Below are 16518 nucleotides of genomic sequence, written 5' to 3' on the forward strand. Positions count from 1 at the left end.
AGTATAGTTTAGGTAGATAAAAGTCTACCCTTGATTTTAAACTTCTAGTTCAGCACACTGAAACAAACATTATGGGTATTTGGATATTTGTATGAGAAATTTGATTTGGAAATCAGCATTGAATTTCCAGAGCTGAATCTCGTCTATCTAATGTTTATAAGCCTGAATAATCAAGACATCAGTCTCCACTTACCTATACTGAAAATAAATAGATGTTTATTCACTAGATACTTATTTTCAACCAGCTGTGAGGCCCAGTACTCTCTTTGGATTACTGGTGATAAATACAGCTGTTGCAGCCCTGATTTCTACCTTCCAGAATCTTGCTACTCAAAATGTGAACCAGAGATCAGCAACATTAGCATCACCTGGGGATTTGTTATGTATATAGAATACTTGGCCTCACCTCAGACCTACTGATGGAGAAGGCAATGGCACCCCAATCCAGTACTCTTGCCTGGAAAATCCCATGGACGGAGGAGCCTGGTAGGCTGCAGCCCATGGGGTTGCTAAGAGTCGGACACGACTGAGCGACTTCGCTTTGACTTTTCACTTTCATGCATTGGAGAAGGAAATGGCAACCCACTCCAGTATTCTTGCCTAGAGAATCCCAGGGATGAGGGAGCCTGGTGGGCTGCCGTCTATGGGATTGCACAGAGTTGGACATGACTGAAGCGATTTAGCAGCAGACCTACTGAATCAGAATCTGTTTTTTAATAAGATTCCCCAGGCAATTTGTAAGCATATTAAAGTTTAAGTACTATTCTAGAAGACTGACTTGCTTAAGATCCAGAGTTCTTGTGCTTTCATTACCTTATTATTGCAAGCCTTGATAACATATTTGGAAAGCTAAATATGAATGCCTTGGCCACAAATTCAGTTTCTGCAAGTGCTCGTTGAGCGGTTATCTTGTGCCCAACACAGTTCTAGGTGTTTTCACATATTCCATACAGAGTGAGGGACATACATTCATGAATTAAAATGCAGAATACAGGGAGACCTAATATTTGTTGACTGCCTATGCTTATAAGTGCAGGTATCTCACTGACTCCTCATAACAGTGCTGCGGGGCAGGGTTGTGAAATTCACAAAAATGAACATGTGCAAGATCAAGTGGTTGAATTTTAATTCAGATATAGTCTTCTGCTAGACTGTATATTCTTGTCACTATATCTGCTGTTTTCAAGAGAAGGAATGGTGAATGTAGTGCAGAGGTGGGTGCAGTGGGGCCTCCAATTCTTCAAGGTGCCCACCTGTTCACTCAAGCTCTGCTCAAAGACTAACCACTTGGAATCCTCTCACCCCTATATACTGTAACCTTTGTAGATGATCTTCTGCGCAAAAACCAACAGCTGAACATGCAGGTGTCTTGCCTGAACCAGGAGCTTGCCCAGCTGAAAAAGCTAGAGGAGACCGTGACTCTTCTCCACGAAAGTCAAAGGTAGGATTGGATCCATCTACCTGGCTTCTGGAAGCAGATATTTATTTTCCTTTATCTCCTTTGTTTTACTTGGCAAGTTAATATCTATATACTTTTCAAATTAACTATATTCTGCATGTAAACAACCTGTATCCAAGCCAGTTAGCTCAGGGGTCAAAATACTGCTTTCTAGAACACACCAGGGACTAAATATCTTTGCTGGCACTGGTGGGTTACAACACCTCAATGATAAGTAGTTTCTCACTGGATCCAAAAGGACCCTTGTTTGGGTCAGCTAGCTTTCCTCAGTCACAATATACCCCTAAAATCAGCCATCTTGCTCTTCTAAAAAATGTCTACCTACTCTTGAACATAGAAGAGAGGTCAAGCACTCTGAGTGATAGGGAAAGAATCCAATGTATGTGTTCCTTTCAGAGGAGTTCAGTAACATGAGACTCTTCAAAGAAAGAACAGTTTCCCCAGGCTACAGGCTAGACAAATCAGAAGAGGCCTCAAGACTATTGGTATATTTAGACAAGCCCTTGAAAGTTTGATTTGCCAAACACCTTTGCTAGGACCATCAGTGAAGCTTAAATAGAAGAACTCTACTCCCCAAGCCTTCAGTCCCTAACTGCACTTCCTAATTTTTCTTAGAATAGCTAAATATAAGGAGGATTCGACCCAGATCCATTCTGGCTGACTTTTTAAAAAACTTTTTTTCTAATTATTGCAAACATATACAAAAGTGTGTGTGTGTGTGTGTGTGTGTGTGTGTGTGTGTGTGTTAGTGGCTTGGTCATGTCTGACTTGTTTCAACCTCAGGGACTGTAGCCCATCAGGCTCCTCTGTCCATGGAATTCTCCAGGCAAGAATACTGGAGTGGGGAGCTATTCACTTCTCCAGGGGATCTTCCCAACCTACCCACAGATGGAACCCGGGTCTTCCACGTTGCAGGCAGATTCTTTACCATCTGACCACTATATAGGGGTATAGATATACATCCCATATCCCTATACTATAGGGGTATAGTATAGTGGTAGCCCATACAAGAGTATAGTGAATAGCATAAATTCGTCTTTATCATACTTGGGTGTGTACAGAATCACCTGAAAACTTGTTGAACTACAGAGTGCTGCGTCTCACCCCCAGAGTTTCTGATTCTGCAGATCTGGGCTGGGAATTGAGAATTTGCATTTCTAGTAAGTTTTCAGGTGATACTGTTGCTTCCGGCCTGGGGACCACACTTTGAGAACATTAAGGTTATCTCTTTAGTGATGTACAAATGGCTGTATTTTAGAATAACTTGAATTAATTCTTCTCTGTTTTGTTAAACCATCACTTCAATATATAGGTTCAATTTGTTTCATTTTGGTTTTGATTTATAGGGAATATTTTTATTATTTTGATTTAATCCTGAGTACGGTTATGTTAAACGTACATGGTCCCAAAGTCAGATCTATGAAATCAGATAAATTCAAACAAATTTAGCTTCCTTACCTGTCTCCTCTATCCTTTCCTTCCCTCCCACTAGCCTTCCATTGCAGGCGTGGGTATGTATTTGTATTCCCTCTATTATATAAAAAGAGGCATAATGTTGCTTTAACATTTTATCTTAGAAATCATTTCACAGTGATGTTTAGAGTAAGTTCTCACTCCTTTTTATACATACATAGGACTCCATGGTGTGTGTAATTAATCCTCTACTGATGGACATTTAAGTTCATGGTATCTTGCTATTACAAATAGTGCTGCAGTGAATAGCATTGTGCATACATCTTTTTTGGCAGGGAAGGGAAGTCTCTGATAGCTTCTAACATTACATGGTAATGCAGAGTCCAAGAATACGTTTATGACTAGCACCATTAGTTTAATTGCTGAGGCAGTATAGATTAGAAGAAGTAGAAATTAAGATCTGTGAATAGGAATAGAAATTGCAGGCCTGGTCAGGGGCCAGTCTCCTGGTGTTTCTACTTATTTCATCATGAAAAGTGCTTTGGAAAGAATAGAACAGTCACTATGTAAAATGTGAATTGTGTTATTGCTACAGTCAACCTGGAACATAATCAAACAGGACTGTAATAAAGAAACTGTTGTCCCACTTTTAAAATAACCCACTCATAAATTGGATAGTTCTTTCTATTTAAAGGTGTTACTTCATTTTACATTTATCTTTAGCAAACATTTCTAAATGACATCTACTTTGCTTTTATGACTTCACCACTGTCTTTTTCCCCCGTGTCTCAGATCCCTGGTGGTAACTAATGAGTATCTGCTGCAGCAGCTGAATAAAGAGCAAAAAGGTTATTCTGGGAAAGCACTCCTGCCTCCTGAGAAGAGTCATCATTTGGGGAGATCATCACCGTTTGGGAAAAGCACGCTGTCTTCCTCCTCACCAGTAGCACATGATATGGGTCAGTATTTAATACAGACTGTTTCAGACTCTGTCCCAGAGCCTAGTCTATGGAGCTAACACTGTACACCTTCTTTGCAGCTTGTCTCTCAGCCCCAGGGGGCTCTCAGTGTCATTACCACTAGTATGGTGGTATTTTCCCACAAGATTAAGAAAAAAATCTTAATTACACTGTATTGGTCTTTCTTTTTATTTCTCTTTTTATCTCCTCCCATCAAGTCATTCTTTCCTTCTGCCCACATAAATAGTTGGCACTTAGTCCTAGGCATCACATCACATAGGAACACTTGGCTGAAAATGTCAAAAAGGAAAAAAACACTAGATATTTTTCCCAAATGTCAGTTGAAACTGTGTAGTAGGAAGTTAGAAAAGAATATCCATGGCCAGGTATGTTTTGTGTTAGAAGAAATTTCAGAGAATCTCTATTGATCAGTTCATCAAATGTGTTTTGGGTTTCCTCCCATCATAGTTAAAGGTGACAAGGTCTTATGTCTTTCCTGGAGCAGCCAACAGTTTAGTTGTGTGATGGAGCTGAAAGCCTCCATTGGTACCAAACAGGCCTAAATAAAAGCCTAGAGAGACCCTGGAAAGAGATTAGGTAATTCCTACTCTGGAGAATTGGAGAAGGTGTCAGTGAGGACTTGTTTGAGTGGAAGATGCAAAATGAGTATAATGGTACCAGGTACAGCGGGGTGCAGAGCCTCCTAGGCCAAGGGTACAGGGTAGAAATGTCTGGGCCCCCAGGGATCACTGGGCAGGGAAAATGTAGGTCATGGTGCCATGAAGTATGTAACTAGGGGACCTTCCTAGCTTGGGGGGGAGGTATAATGTCAGGAATATGTCCCCTCAAGAAACGATCTTTCAACCAAAATCTGAAGAAGTGGAATGGAAGATTACCAGGCAAACATAGGATTGAAGACAGAGGCAGTGGGGAGAGCTGGAGAGAGAAATAGCATAAGTCAAGGCCATGGAATGGGAAGAAAGTCCAATCAGGGGACAGAAAGCCTGAGAAGAGATACGCACCATCTAGGTTGCATGGCTCCTTAAAGATTTTAGATTGGGAAGGCAGAGGGGTAGTAGATTTGTGTTTGAGAAGCTTTTTCTGTAGAAAGAGTGGATTGATGTCTGGCCATGTGGAGTGGGCTGGATCAGAGAGGAGCTAGAAAGATGAGAGAGAAGGCTGGCTCAGTCCAGACCAGAGGTACAGCCTCTGAAAGTTAGCTCTGAGCTCAGCATCCACTTTACACATGAATACCTGGTATTTCAGACTGAGGATCAATCTTTTCTTTAATCCTGATTGATTAGGCATCAATGGGAAAGGATAATGAAAGTGACTCTTGCGTTTCTGCTTCAAGGTTGCCCAAGTAGCTCATGTTGCCAGAGAGCTCTAGAGGGTGAAGGACTGTCAACCTAACATCATATTGTACTTCTCTTCATCTTCAGGATGTCAGAGAGAGAGGAAGGTGGAAAGATTAGACACTTATTTGCTCCCCTGACCCAGGTGCTGTGCAAGGAAGGAGAGCTATGCTGTAATGAGACATGAAAATCATAACTAAGATCACACATCTCTGGGTTAAAATCTACAGACCTCTTAACTTCATGTAAGTTTCCAAAAGGAGCATGTGCAGTGGAGCCATGTTTCTTTGTGTGGCATGGCTCTGAGGGAGCTAAGAGTGAGCTTGTTTTCTGTGGAAGTGTCAGTAAGGACAACCCCCCACCCTACTTTGCTGGTCCTGTCTTGACTCCACTGAGAGACTGCCAAAGAGCCTAAGTCTTGCCCAGGTAGTGTAGCCTTAGTCAATAGCCTTATAGCCCTATGTTGACCTATTTCATGGTCCCAACCCAGTGCACAGGCCAACTTACTTGACAGCCAATGAGGTTTAGGGGAGGTGGGGTCAGGGATGATGTGCTTCTTTCTACAACTCAGGCTCACTTCCTTCTCCTATCTGATAATGCCAACCTGGAACCTATTCAGAGTACCTCTAAGGAGAAGCAGAGCCTGACTAAGACTAAGTCACCTTCCACCCTATTTTCTATTATCACTGAAAATGGCCATTACTGCGCTAGGCCAGGCCCCTCTCTAGGGTTGCTGGTCATTCCTGCAGAAGTCAACTATGGTTCTGATTTTCCCTGTGTGGCCTTGGTCCAGGGGCAGCAGTAGATTGGTGGCATCAGGGAAGGGCCAAAGTGTTATTGCCCTGTGGGGCTATGTGGGCTTAACATGAAGCAGGGGAAGTCCCCTGAAGCAAGTATCGAATAGAAAATAAGTGGAGAAGAATTCCTCACCCTGGACCTGGGACTGTTGGAAGAAAGACAGAAACAAGGCTGACATGGAAAACAGGTCCTCAGGGAAGTTCTATGCCCAAAAGGAGAGGCAGGGCCCCTTGACAGGTTTCAACTTCCTACCAGCTATACATAGTGGGTTCTGACGGCTCCATCCCACAGATACTAACCTTTCTTCCTTGCCCAACTGGGTTTGCTAGCAAGGGTATCCAAACCTGTCCACCATGAGGAGCTGTGGGGAGTGGAGCAGTGATAACCAAAGGGCTGAAGTGGCATTGGTCAGTTGCTGCCAGAAACCAGATTCTATTAGACTAAAGGTTTTCTGGCTCTGGGTGGGCCTTGGTTTCTTTCAGGTGCCATAACCACTTTTCAAGAAGAGGGGACTTTACTCCTACAAGGTGGAGTTTCAGAACTCAGCCAGTTCTCTTTCTGGGCTCCCCTAAGCCACACTGCCAATCATAGGAGGGGCCAGCATGCTGCTCCCATACATACTAGACAGTCATCTCACCTGCAGCTTAATAACCTGGACCAGGCCAATTTGAAGGATTTGGATTTCAATCCTGTTAGGCTCATTTACTTAAACTTGCAATTTAAACCAATTCCCCAGGGCTGGAGGAAACATTCCTCTTACTACTTGCTGGTGGGAAAGGTAGAGCTCTCTGAAACTCTTCTCTAAGCAATGCAAGGTCAGCTGAGTCAGGAGATCCCACAGCTGTCAGCCATTAGGCAAGGCTCTGCTGTGATCAGGTGATGTCTCTGCTCTCTAATTTTCACTTAATCCCCAGAGTCTCTGTTTCAAGTTTCCCTACCCCTCTAAACTCCTGCTCCAAGTGACTTTGGGCTCAAGGGACTCGGGGGCCACCTGGGGCAGAAACATCCCAGAACAGCTCAAGGGATGAGGAAATAAATAGTTGTGCTGCTTTGCTTTGTTATCTGAGTCAGGAAAGAAAATATTTGTGAATGTGTGCTTTTTAAGCCTTTTCTAGCACCATTGCTAGAAATGGACAGTCCCTAAGTTCCATCCAGTCCACTTGTCAGCAGGAAGGAAGAAGAGTTTGCCCCAAAGCCTTAGACTAGGGAGTAACTCTGTCCAAACATTGAGAACGTAGAAGGGAGAAAAGGTTGATCTGGAAGCTCCCAGGATTACTCAGGATCAGAGAAAGACACCCCTTCCCACCCAGCCTGGGGTGGTAAACAGATGGGAGGGGATCAGCAAGAAGAGGCCCATTCATTGTTGGACACCCTGCTTGCCCGTCAAAGGCTGATGTTATGTGCCAAGTTCTATCACTGGGCCTTCAGCGTCATTTTTGGAAATCAGTGTTGGGGCTTGCTGGGTTAGAGCCTGGCCAGGGAGACACAGGCGTGATTCTGGCCTCTATACTGCAGAAGCTCCTTAACTCTGGGCCTGAGTTTCCTTCACTATAAAATTGGGTGTTGAACTGTCTATTGTCTAAGGTTCTTTCTGGTCTTGCATTTTCTGAACTTCTGAGATGCAGCCCAAAGTGACTCGCCTTGGTGGCCCCCTGAAGTGGAGGCCTGTCAGCAAGCTTAGAGCTGAGGCCTGGCACTGGGCCCCAGCAGCGCTTAGCCCAGGCTGAGTTTGCTGTCTCATCCCTCCCCCTGCTGTGAAAGCAGAGAGGCCAAGACTGAGGCCCAAACTGCAGAAAAGGAGCCATGCTGCCAGATCTCTGGGTCAGGGCTGAGGTAAAAAGGCTTTTGATATCCCTCTGCAGCATCCACAGGCAGCCTGGCTTGGTGCTAATGGAAGGGGCCTGGTATATCTCTTTTTTTGGGCAGGGCTGCCAGTGGAAGAATCAGCAGAGTGTGACATGGAGGGGGTTGATGACACTGAGAAGTCATCAGGATGTGAATGTCATTACCCTTGTTGTCATATACCTGAACAGTCCATATTGGTACAAAAAGTGTCTTTATTGAGGTCCAGGAAAGAATTAGGCACTTGGCCAGAGCAGCGGCTTAAATATGAGGCAAGCAGGCAGGGGGTTAGCCATGCCCAGGGCTAGGTTGGGGTGGTGAGGCTATAGGCACAGACTCTCCTCAGACAGAGAGGCTGAGGAGGAAAGAAAATGGGGAAGGGGACGCAGAGCAGTCTGGGTCAGAGGCCTGGTGGGCTGGCCCTGAAGGGCTGGGCAGGAAGCGCTGGGTGGCAGATCCAGCAAGGAGGGGACCGGGCTCTCTTGCTCCACGTGCCCCTTAGGCCAGGCCTGAGCCTCTGGCAGGGGCAGTCGCGCTGTGGGGGAGGGGGGCCTTCCTAGGCCTCACTTCTTCACCTTGGCATCATAGGTACCTGCATTCTTGTAGGCACTCACGTAGCCACTGTCATCCAGGATGTCCTGCCGCCCAGCAATACCCTTGCCCTTGCCACTCTCATCAAAGCGTTCCTTGTGGGAGCCCGTGTACTTGCTGGTGTCAGTCAGCCGTTCGACAGCACCCCCTGTTTTAGCTTTCTGTTTGAACAGAGACCCCCCCCAGGGGTACCTGGTTAGAGAGCCCAGCCCTTCCAACCCCAGCCAAGATTCCAATCCCCCTGCCCCACCCCGTCAGTGGTCATTCAAGACCATCAGGGCACTTACAGTTACGCCTATGTTGGCTGGTTCCTTGCCTGCCACCAGCTGGCAGATGGCATCAAAGGCCTCCTCCTTGCTCTTCCCCTTAAATCGCTTGGGTGCCAGCTCTTCTAGGGCCTTCTTGAACTCCTCATAGTTGATGACCCGGGCAGACTTCACCCTGCCAGGTATGTGGACACCGTGACTTTGCCCTCTGCTCCACAATCTCCCTGGTTCCAGCCCCCCAATTCCCCTTCTGGGGACATCAGAAGCAGGAAATGCCTGGGGCTCACTTGACTTTGGAGAAGACGATGTCGACATCGGTCCCTGTCACAGCCTTTCCGTCAGCCACCTTGCAGTCCTTGCACAGCTTGGCCCAGTTCTTGCCATTCATCTCATGCCCACTGGCCTTGGGGTCACCATGGATGGCAAACTTGCGGAAGCTTTCCTCCAGGCCAGCCACATCTGTGCTCGCTGCCATGCCACCCTGTAGGGACCCACCTTGGTCACCTCCCAGCCAAGCTCCTCCCCCTTCCACCAAGGCTCGGCGTATCACTGCCTCTAGCTCAAAACCTGCAAGGCTGAAGTTTCAGACACTGCCACACACTCTCAGAGCTGGAGATGGAGCTGCCTGAGGAAGGGGCCAGTATTCAGTGTCTGACTGGGCCCCAGAGCCATGAGGAAGAGCACTGAGAGGAAAGGTCCTGTCACTTAATGCCAGCCTTGGCTCAGAGTGGAGTTCAGAAGATGAAATCATGATCCTTGCACCAGGCTGGGAACAGAGTGGCACTGTCCAGAAAAGCTGTGAGGGCAGCAGCTGGGGCTATGGCTTTGTCTGGCCCTGGCACAAGGCCTGCTTGGGTGGAAGTGAGGGTGGCAGATCAGGCCCCCTCCTTGGGAGTTTCATGCCAAACTGGGTCAGGCCCTGGCCAGGCTGCTGGTTGGGCAGGTATTTAGTGAGGACGGTGTCTCTGTCAGGGTCATGAGGACTCACCCCAGGCTGAGATAGGAGCCAGGGCACAGGCAGGGGTGCATGCCCCAGGCAGGGGAGCAGCTGGCCCAGCTGCGACCTTGTTACTATTTGCTGTTAAACAAAAACATGAAGGAAGGGGGAACTTGGGGCTGGCCTGGCCACAGTTTGTGAAGCCTGGAGACAGTTGCTAAGGGAGGGTGGTGCTGCTTGGAGAATGTTGCTAAGGGCAGGATGGTGTCAGGGCGACTTAGGGAGAAGCTCCCAGTGCTGCTGGGCTGGGCTGGGCTGGAGAATGGGCTTACGGGTGGGGCACACCAGCACTCCCAGCACCTGGGGCACAACCATGGCTTCCTGGCCCCTTGCCAGCCACTGGCGCTGTAACCTCCCAGTTTGTGGAGTTTAGGAGCAGGAGATTGTGGGGGGCTAGCCTGAGTTGGGGTTGCAGAGTTATGAGCCCTGGCCCTGTTATCTTCACATCTACCCTCTGCACTTAAGCACACTTCCCCCATGTCTATACCTTCACACCTTCAGCCCTCCGTGGAGGCCTCCTGGCCACACCCTGAGCACCACCACACTAGCCCACACTCCACAGCTGAGAGCACTCAGCCCTGGCCATCCATGCCCTCAGCCTTATTCCCACTGACCACACCCTTAACCTGGTACTCAGACTTCCCTAACCACACCAGCCCTGCACTGAAGAGTCCCCCACAGCCCTCACTGCAGTCCTCTGACCACATCCACAGCCCAGGAACTGGGGCCTGGACCACTCCATCAGCATTTAGCCCCCACACATACACTAATAGCCCTGTATTAAGGCCCCGCAATAATACCCTCAGCCATGCACTGAAGGGTCTTCCCTACACTTGCCCACAGCCCCCACTGCATTCCTGGACCACACCCTCAGCTCTGCACTGAAACTCCCTCCATGTAACACAGCCTGGTACAGAAGCCTCCCTGACCACACCCTCAATGCAGCCCACCTCTATCCGTACCCCCAGAAGCCCTGGAACTAGGTCTCCTGTCCACACACCCACAGCCCTTACTGAGACCCCTAACCAGAGCCTCACAACTCACCCTTTCTCCACACACCTGCAGCCCCTGACCACACCCTCTATAACCCCCTTGTCCACACACCCACAGGCTTGCGTTTCCAGACTCCCAGGTACTATGCTGTGACACCCCTGTGTTGAGACTCCCATCTCCTCCACAATAGCCTCCTGACCACACCCTCAATTGTGTCCTCAGCAACTATCTTCCACCTCTCCCTTTTATACTAGAGCCTCCAGTGACCACAGCCTGAATCCCTGCCTGCCTAGCTCCCTTCCACTACCACTGGCCTTAACACTGAAAACCCTCTCCGGATCAGCACACACACCCATCCCTAAGTTGTGGCTTTGGGAACTGAGAGCACCCGCAGCTCCTACATTGCATCGACTCTGCAGGCCCAGGCTCCCTTTGAAACAGCACTCCCCTTCCCCGTTCCTGCACTGCAATCTCCCACCAGGGACCTGGAGGAGACAGCACTTTGTTCACTAAGGCTAGTCTGAGGAAGTTTGAGTGCCAAGGGATGCTTGTCCCAGGGACGTTAGCATGACTCTGCACCCATGCTCGCTGCTGTCTGTGAGAAGATGGATTCTTGGTAATGGCAGGCTGATCAGGTGGCACCAAGTGACAGGCCCTAGTCCCAGGGGTCTGCAGGCTCCTCTGGGACACCTGGAGTCATCAATCAGCAAGCAGTTGGGGGTGGGGTGGAACACTTGGGCCCAGGGCAGGGCCGCTCAGCTGGTGTCCTCAGCTCAGGACCATCCCGGGTTGGGACCGCTCCCACGCCGCTGCCACCCCACCCCCTTCTTATCGTGCTGGATACTGACTAGAATGGCTGGCGCCGGGATTTCCTACCGTTTTCTACTTCGTGGTTGCTCCTACAGTGCGCGTTCGATGGGCAGCACGCAAGAATGAACCGATGGTCGTAGGAGACTTAGGCGACTCGGCAGCTCTGCTCCCTGCCGGCTCTGGGGCGGGACTGCAGCCGGGGCGGTTCCGCTGTATTATCCCTTGTTTCTTGGTCTCCATAGAGACGGTGAGCCCCACCTTCGGGGCTGTCCCAGCTCTAGAGTGACCAAGGTCACACTGGCTCCACCTACCCGACCCCGCCTTCTCCCCTCTCCGCTGGGGGCGGAGCTGCTGCAACTGTCTCATCGCGCTGCTCCCCGGGCAGCTCTGTGGCGGGGAAAGCCAGACCTTTGTAGTTCTGGCGGTCCTTGGAAGACCCCTATCCTGGCCTCCGCCCGAAGTTCAAAGCTGGTCCCCAGCGTCAGGGGAGATCCAGCTTCCCAGAGCAGCAACCAAAAAGGCCTTTGGTGGGGGACTGGCGCGGGGCGGGGGGGAGGGGGGGCGGGGGAGGGGAGACGTGCAGAGGAGTGAGGCGTCCCTTCCCTTAGTGACATGGGGTCTAGAGCTGGCTCAAGACCACAGCTCTCCAATGAACGTGTAGCATCCCAGGTCACAACTTCGGGTCACTGGGGGCGGGAGGGGACAGTGAACGAATCCTGAGTGCTCCGGGATCTACACCAACGTTGGCCTTGCGGGCGGGGAAAAGCTCCTGGACCTCCTGGGTCCGCACCCTCATTTATTCTCACCCCACCCGGGTATCAGCCTCGGCATCTCTGCTTCCGCTGCTGCCTTCCTAACACAAATGCTGCTTTCCTCCTCTCTCCAAGTGCAAACCCTATCTTCAAGAAAAATAACCTCCGCTAGGGAGCTTCTAGGGCCTTTCCCAACCAGGAGCCTGGTACTTGAGTTTCTCCATATGACAATCTGGATGGCCACCCAATGTGGGGGACCCATCTCACCCTCTGCTCCTAGGCCAATAGGCAATGATGCGGCTCCAAGAGGGCCCGTGACCCCTGTCATTAAGAAAGTGTGCACCAAGTCCGCAAAAGCATAAAAAAGTTTATTGGAGTATCACAGCTGGTTGGGTGGGTATTGCTGAGTAGTGGAATGGGGAGTGGGGCCGATCCTGCCGGCCCTTAGGGGCCCCTAAAGTGCACTCTGTGCGGCGGGGATAGGGTTTTGCATAGAGAGTCGGTCCGCCGCTCCTCCGCCATCCCTGCTTCTCCGCCCAGCTAAGCCAGATCAGCCTCCGGGCCGCCCCGCACGCGGGGCTCGCCGCTGCTCGGGCTCACGAAAACCGCGGGTGCAAGCGCCTGCAGCGCCAGCCGGGGCTCTCGGAGCCTACCCACCGGGGCGGCCAGAGCGGCGCTGCCTAGGCGCGTCTGAGCCACTGGGATCTCGTCCAAGGACTCGGCTGACGCCGAGTGATAGGCTCCTACAGGGCTGGCGTCCGCGGAATCCGACGATGAGCTGGAGCGGCGGCCGGGGGTCCGGGGCCCTATTGGGGTTGGAAGAGAACGTAAGACTAGGAGCTGCTAGTCACTAAGGGCCCTACCTTTCTCTCCCTTGGAGCTGCCCGAGCAGATTCCGGTCAGGAAGGGACGCTCACCCGGCAGCCTGGGCAACTGGGGCTCTCGGTCTAAGGTCCCAGAGGTCGGTACCTTATACATGCGCCGCTTCCTCTTTTTCTGCAGAGACAGGGGGAAGCCTGAATAATCCTTCCCCAGACCTTACCTCGCCAAAAGACGCGGAGGAATGGAGAGGGTAGAGGCTTGTTTCCCATCCCCTTCCACCTGGGCAGGAGCCCAGCACAGTGCCGCCTACCTGGGGTGGTATCCGGGGGGGCAGAGCGAGAGTCTCTGAGGAGGAGGGCGGTGGAGGCTCCACTTGGCCGCGGGTGGCAAGGAATCGGGAGGGACTGAAGGGGAAGTGCGAGGGTAAGTGCTGGATGCTGTTGTTCCTTCAAATACCACCCTGTTGGAGGTTCTAAAATAAGCCTCCCTTCCTGGCTGGAAGGAGGCATTGATCTGTCCAAGGCCACATTGGGCTGGACCAAGACCCGTGCCTTGGCTTTGGCCTAACTCCTTTCTCCCACCTCATTGCCACACCAGTGGGAGATGTGAGGTGGCACTTGCCCAAGTTGCACTCACTTGGCATTCACTGCGGCAGGCCTGGCCTGGCCAGGGGGCTCTGGGCGCACATGGCTGAAGGTCCGCATGTAGAGCTCCATCTCCTGGGGAAGGTGGAGGTGAGGGAGGCTGGGAAGCCAGGTATGGGTCCAGGGCCTCCTGGGTCCTTAGGCCCACTCTGTCTAGGACACACCCCCTTACTGTTCTCTCTGGGAAGTGTGGGCGAAGAGGTCTAGGGCTGTTCTCTAGGCTTCCCAGTTATGCTGGGAAAACCCCAATGCAGAATGAGGCTTAAAACACCTGTGTTTGTACCTTACCCCAACCCCATTGTTTTCCTCACTTCAGTCAAATTCCACCTCCTCCGGGAAGCCTCCAGCCTCATGGGTCCAATGTACCCGGTCTAGGGCTGTTCTGGCCAAGTGGGGGTGGGGCAAAGAGGGACTCAGAGAGGCCTCCTCTTGCTCCTGGCTCCTTCTAACTCTTCAATCTCTAAACCAACTTTTTTCCCTGGTTGGGAGACCCGGCACTTCACACACTCGCATGTGCACCCGCGGCTGCAAGGCTACATGCAGGGATCCATGGCTCCCTGAGAGCTGAGTCCTCAGAGTACTAGACACAATCTCAGCTGCTGGAGGGAAGTGGGGGGATGAGTGGTCTCCCCAACTTCTGTTGGTAAACGGAAGGCAATAAGTGGTGGAAAAAACAGCGCCACGGTCCCACCTGGGACCAGGCTTATGGGTGAGTTCTCTGTCTTGTTTAGTTGCTGATCCTCGCAGTGACCGTTGGAGCAGCAGACCCAACGCCTGAAAGTGAGGCCGGAGGTAGCAGCAGTGGCCTGGGCTTGCACCCTGGCACGCAGCATGCGCCTCTTCCGCGCCGGAGAGGACTGCATGTGAGGAAACAAAAGCCAGAAAAGAGGCCAGAGATGGGAACCTAGCGGAGGATGTGGGGCGGAGCCAGGATGGCGAGGCCCCGCCCCCATCGGGCTCGGGGCAGGGCACCGGACAGCTGTCGCTGGCTCCGCAGTTGTTTCCATGGAGACCCAGGCGTCCTGACTAATGCAGAGAAGACACTGTAACAGCAACGCCGTCTCTAAAACAAGCCTATGTTTGGGGGCAACGGCTCCAGAGTGGGGCCCCTCCCGCATTCCTGCTCAGGGTGGGGGTGGGGAGGCTGCCTGCAGGACAGCCCTAGCAGGTCTCGGGACGAGCCCAGCCAGTCACGGGTTGGCTACACAGATGCGGAGAAGGAGGCCCCAGGCAAGCCCTGTGTGCAACATCTGCTCAGGCTGGCCCTTTGGAGAGGACTGTGGGGGTGCCAGCCTGAGAAGGGGAGCCTTGGGAAAGAGGAAGGGGTCAAAGCCCAGTCACAAGGACTGGGACATCAAGGTAATCCTTCCCCCACACATTTCCTCTGCACCAGTGTGGACTTAGTACCCTCCAGGGCCCAGGAAAGAGGAGGCAAAGCCTACCCTGGTGCTCCTGGGGTCCAGAAGCGGAGGACTGAGGGCAGCAGTTGTAGAGGATCATCCCAGAAGCCTGACGAGTCACAATGAGACAGGAGCCAGGCCCTAGCCAGCTGGGGAGGTTTGAAGATGCCACCAGGGTGTCCCCATTCAAACTCCCCTCCTCACAGCTGTCCCTACAATCCTCCCTGAGACCTTCAAACATGCCCATTCCTGAGTGGTATAATACATGAAACCTCTTCACCTCAGCTCTCCACCCTGCTCCCTCTGCGAAGGTCTCCCTCAGGTCATTTTCAGATGATATTAAGTGCCCTGGCTGCTGGCACATCTAGCCTCGAAGCCTAAGCAGGCAGTAACTGCAGAGCCAGGGCCCTGAGCCTTTGAGTTTAGGGATCCCAAGGCCAGCCCAAATGGGCACTGTTGTGAAGCTTGAAGTCTCCTGCTTACCTCTCTGAGCTCTCTCCTCTGCAAAGTGGGGTGATGCCCACTCCCAGGATGGCTGCCACTGTGCTTACAAGGGTTCAGGGCCCAGCACTAGGGCAGGTACACAGCAGTGTGGCAGGGGTTGGGGGGAGGTTTCTCCACTAACAGCCATCACTCCCCCAGGCCTTCCCAGACCTGGCAGCCTGGCCCATCCCATGGCAATGAGAAGAGGAGAGGTGGGGTCCCAAACCCTTCCTCAATCCACCCGCTTGCCTGTGTTTGTGTCCAGTTGCCATGAGGACTTTGTATCCAGAACTCAGCCTTCCCAACAAGGCCTGCCTGGGCCCCCTGCCTTCCCAGTCCCTGGGGGCTCCAAAGACAGGCCCACCCCACCCCCAGCTGTTGACCTCAGGAAGCCAAGGGGCGTGGGAATGGGGATAGGCTGATTAGCAGCTGGGCTGGCCAGGCCCTGAGCCTGGGCTGGAGGATTCCTGCTTCAGAGTGTGGAGACCTTAACTCTTCCTAGACCCAGCTTTTAAAATCTTTCTTGGCCTCAATTTGTTCATCTGCAACATGGGGATAGTAGCATGACCTGCCTCATGGGCTGTTTCAAGATTTGAATGGGATAATGGGTATAAAGGCTCAGGGTCACAGGTGAAGAGATCTGATGGCTCCATCCCGGTGACCCAGTCCTCGGTCCATCCCTCTCTCTTCTCCTTCAGCCCCACCCTGCCCACTTCCAGGCTCCCGCTTTCTGCACCCTCCAGCGTGTGCTTGGAGCCTTTCCCCTGGGGTCAGGGAAATGCAGGACTCCCTCTGGCTGTGCTCACACTTGAACAAGCAGGCACATGCTTAGTACACACTTGCCCTCGCCCCTGCTGCCTCCAGCACCCCCTACCAGCTGCTATTCCAGGCCTGCTTCCCTTTGCCCTGTCTTATCATTGACTACTTGCTGCGT

General features: G+C 51.6%; 3 protein-coding genes across 11 annotated transcripts in view; 1 reads left to right on the plus strand and 2 right to left on the minus strand.

Moving 5' to 3' along the window:
* LRRC36 (leucine rich repeat containing 36) overlaps nt 1-4004 on the plus strand; it is a 56440-nt gene extending 52436 nt beyond the window's left edge. The window contains exons 13-14 of the mRNA XM_069549947.1: nt 1327-1441; nt 3665-4004. Of these exons, the coding sequence (XP_069406048.1) occupies nt 1327-1441; nt 3665-3890 (341 nt within the window). The 3' untranslated portion in view covers nt 3891-4004. The remainder of the gene's footprint in view (nt 1-1326; nt 1442-3664) is intronic.
* Nucleotides 4005-8023: 4019 nt separating this feature from the next.
* TPPP3 (tubulin polymerization promoting protein family member 3) lies at nt 8024-12107 on the minus strand. The gene is made up of 4 exons (XM_069549946.1): nt 11550-12107; nt 8971-9164; nt 8705-8858; nt 8024-8578 (listed from the first exon to the last, which is right to left on the minus strand). Exons 2-4 carry the CDS (start codon nt 9156-9158, stop codon nt 8390-8392), a joined length of 531 nt encoding a protein of 176 aa, XP_069406047.1. The 5' UTR covers nt 9159-9164; nt 11550-12107; the 3' UTR covers nt 8024-8389.
* A 475-nt stretch (nt 12108-12582) lies between these two features.
* Nucleotides 12583-16518, minus strand: part of ZDHHC1 (zinc finger DHHC-type containing 1) — a 34543-nt gene continuing 30607 nt past the window's right edge. For 5 of the 9 annotated variants that reach the window (XM_069549964.1, XM_069549963.1, XM_069549965.1 and 2 more), the window contains 4 exons: nt 13694-13776; nt 13368-13461; nt 13153-13231; nt 12583-13041 (listed from right to left, as the gene is read on the minus strand). In XM_069549964.1, coding sequence (XP_069406065.1) covers nt 12776-13041; nt 13153-13231; nt 13368-13461; nt 13694-13776 — 522 coding nt within the window. In that variant the 3' untranslated portion in view covers nt 12583-12775. Of the gene's footprint in view, nt 13042-13152; nt 13232-13367; nt 13518-13693; nt 14559-15143; nt 15251-16518 lie in introns of all 9 variants that reach the window. The other 4 variants (XM_069549969.1, XM_069549968.1, XM_069549967.1 and 1 more) reach the window with 2 other exon arrangements.

Source organism: Ovis canadensis, chromosome 14, assembly GCF_042477335.2.
Source record: "Ovis canadensis isolate MfBH-ARS-UI-01 breed Bighorn chromosome 14, ARS-UI_OviCan_v2, whole genome shotgun sequence".
Lineage (NCBI taxonomy): Eukaryota > Metazoa > Chordata > Mammalia > Artiodactyla > Bovidae > Ovis > Ovis canadensis.

Excerpts from the sequence above, each read along its gene's own strand:
- TPPP3 (XM_069549946.1), bottom strand. The coding sequence starts at position 9,158 with ATGGCAGCGAGCACAGATGTGGCTGGCCTGGAGGAAAGCTTCCGCAAG. Across the intron at positions 8,859-8,970 it reads ATCGTCTTCTCCAAAGTCAA|GGTGAAGTCTGCCCGGGTCA; the intron begins GTGAGCCCCAGG and ends CATACCTGGCAG. Across the intron at positions 8,579-8,704 it reads CAGCCAACATAGGCGTAACT|AAAGCTAAAACAGGGGGTGC; the intron begins GTAAGTGCCCTG and ends CTGTTCAAACAG.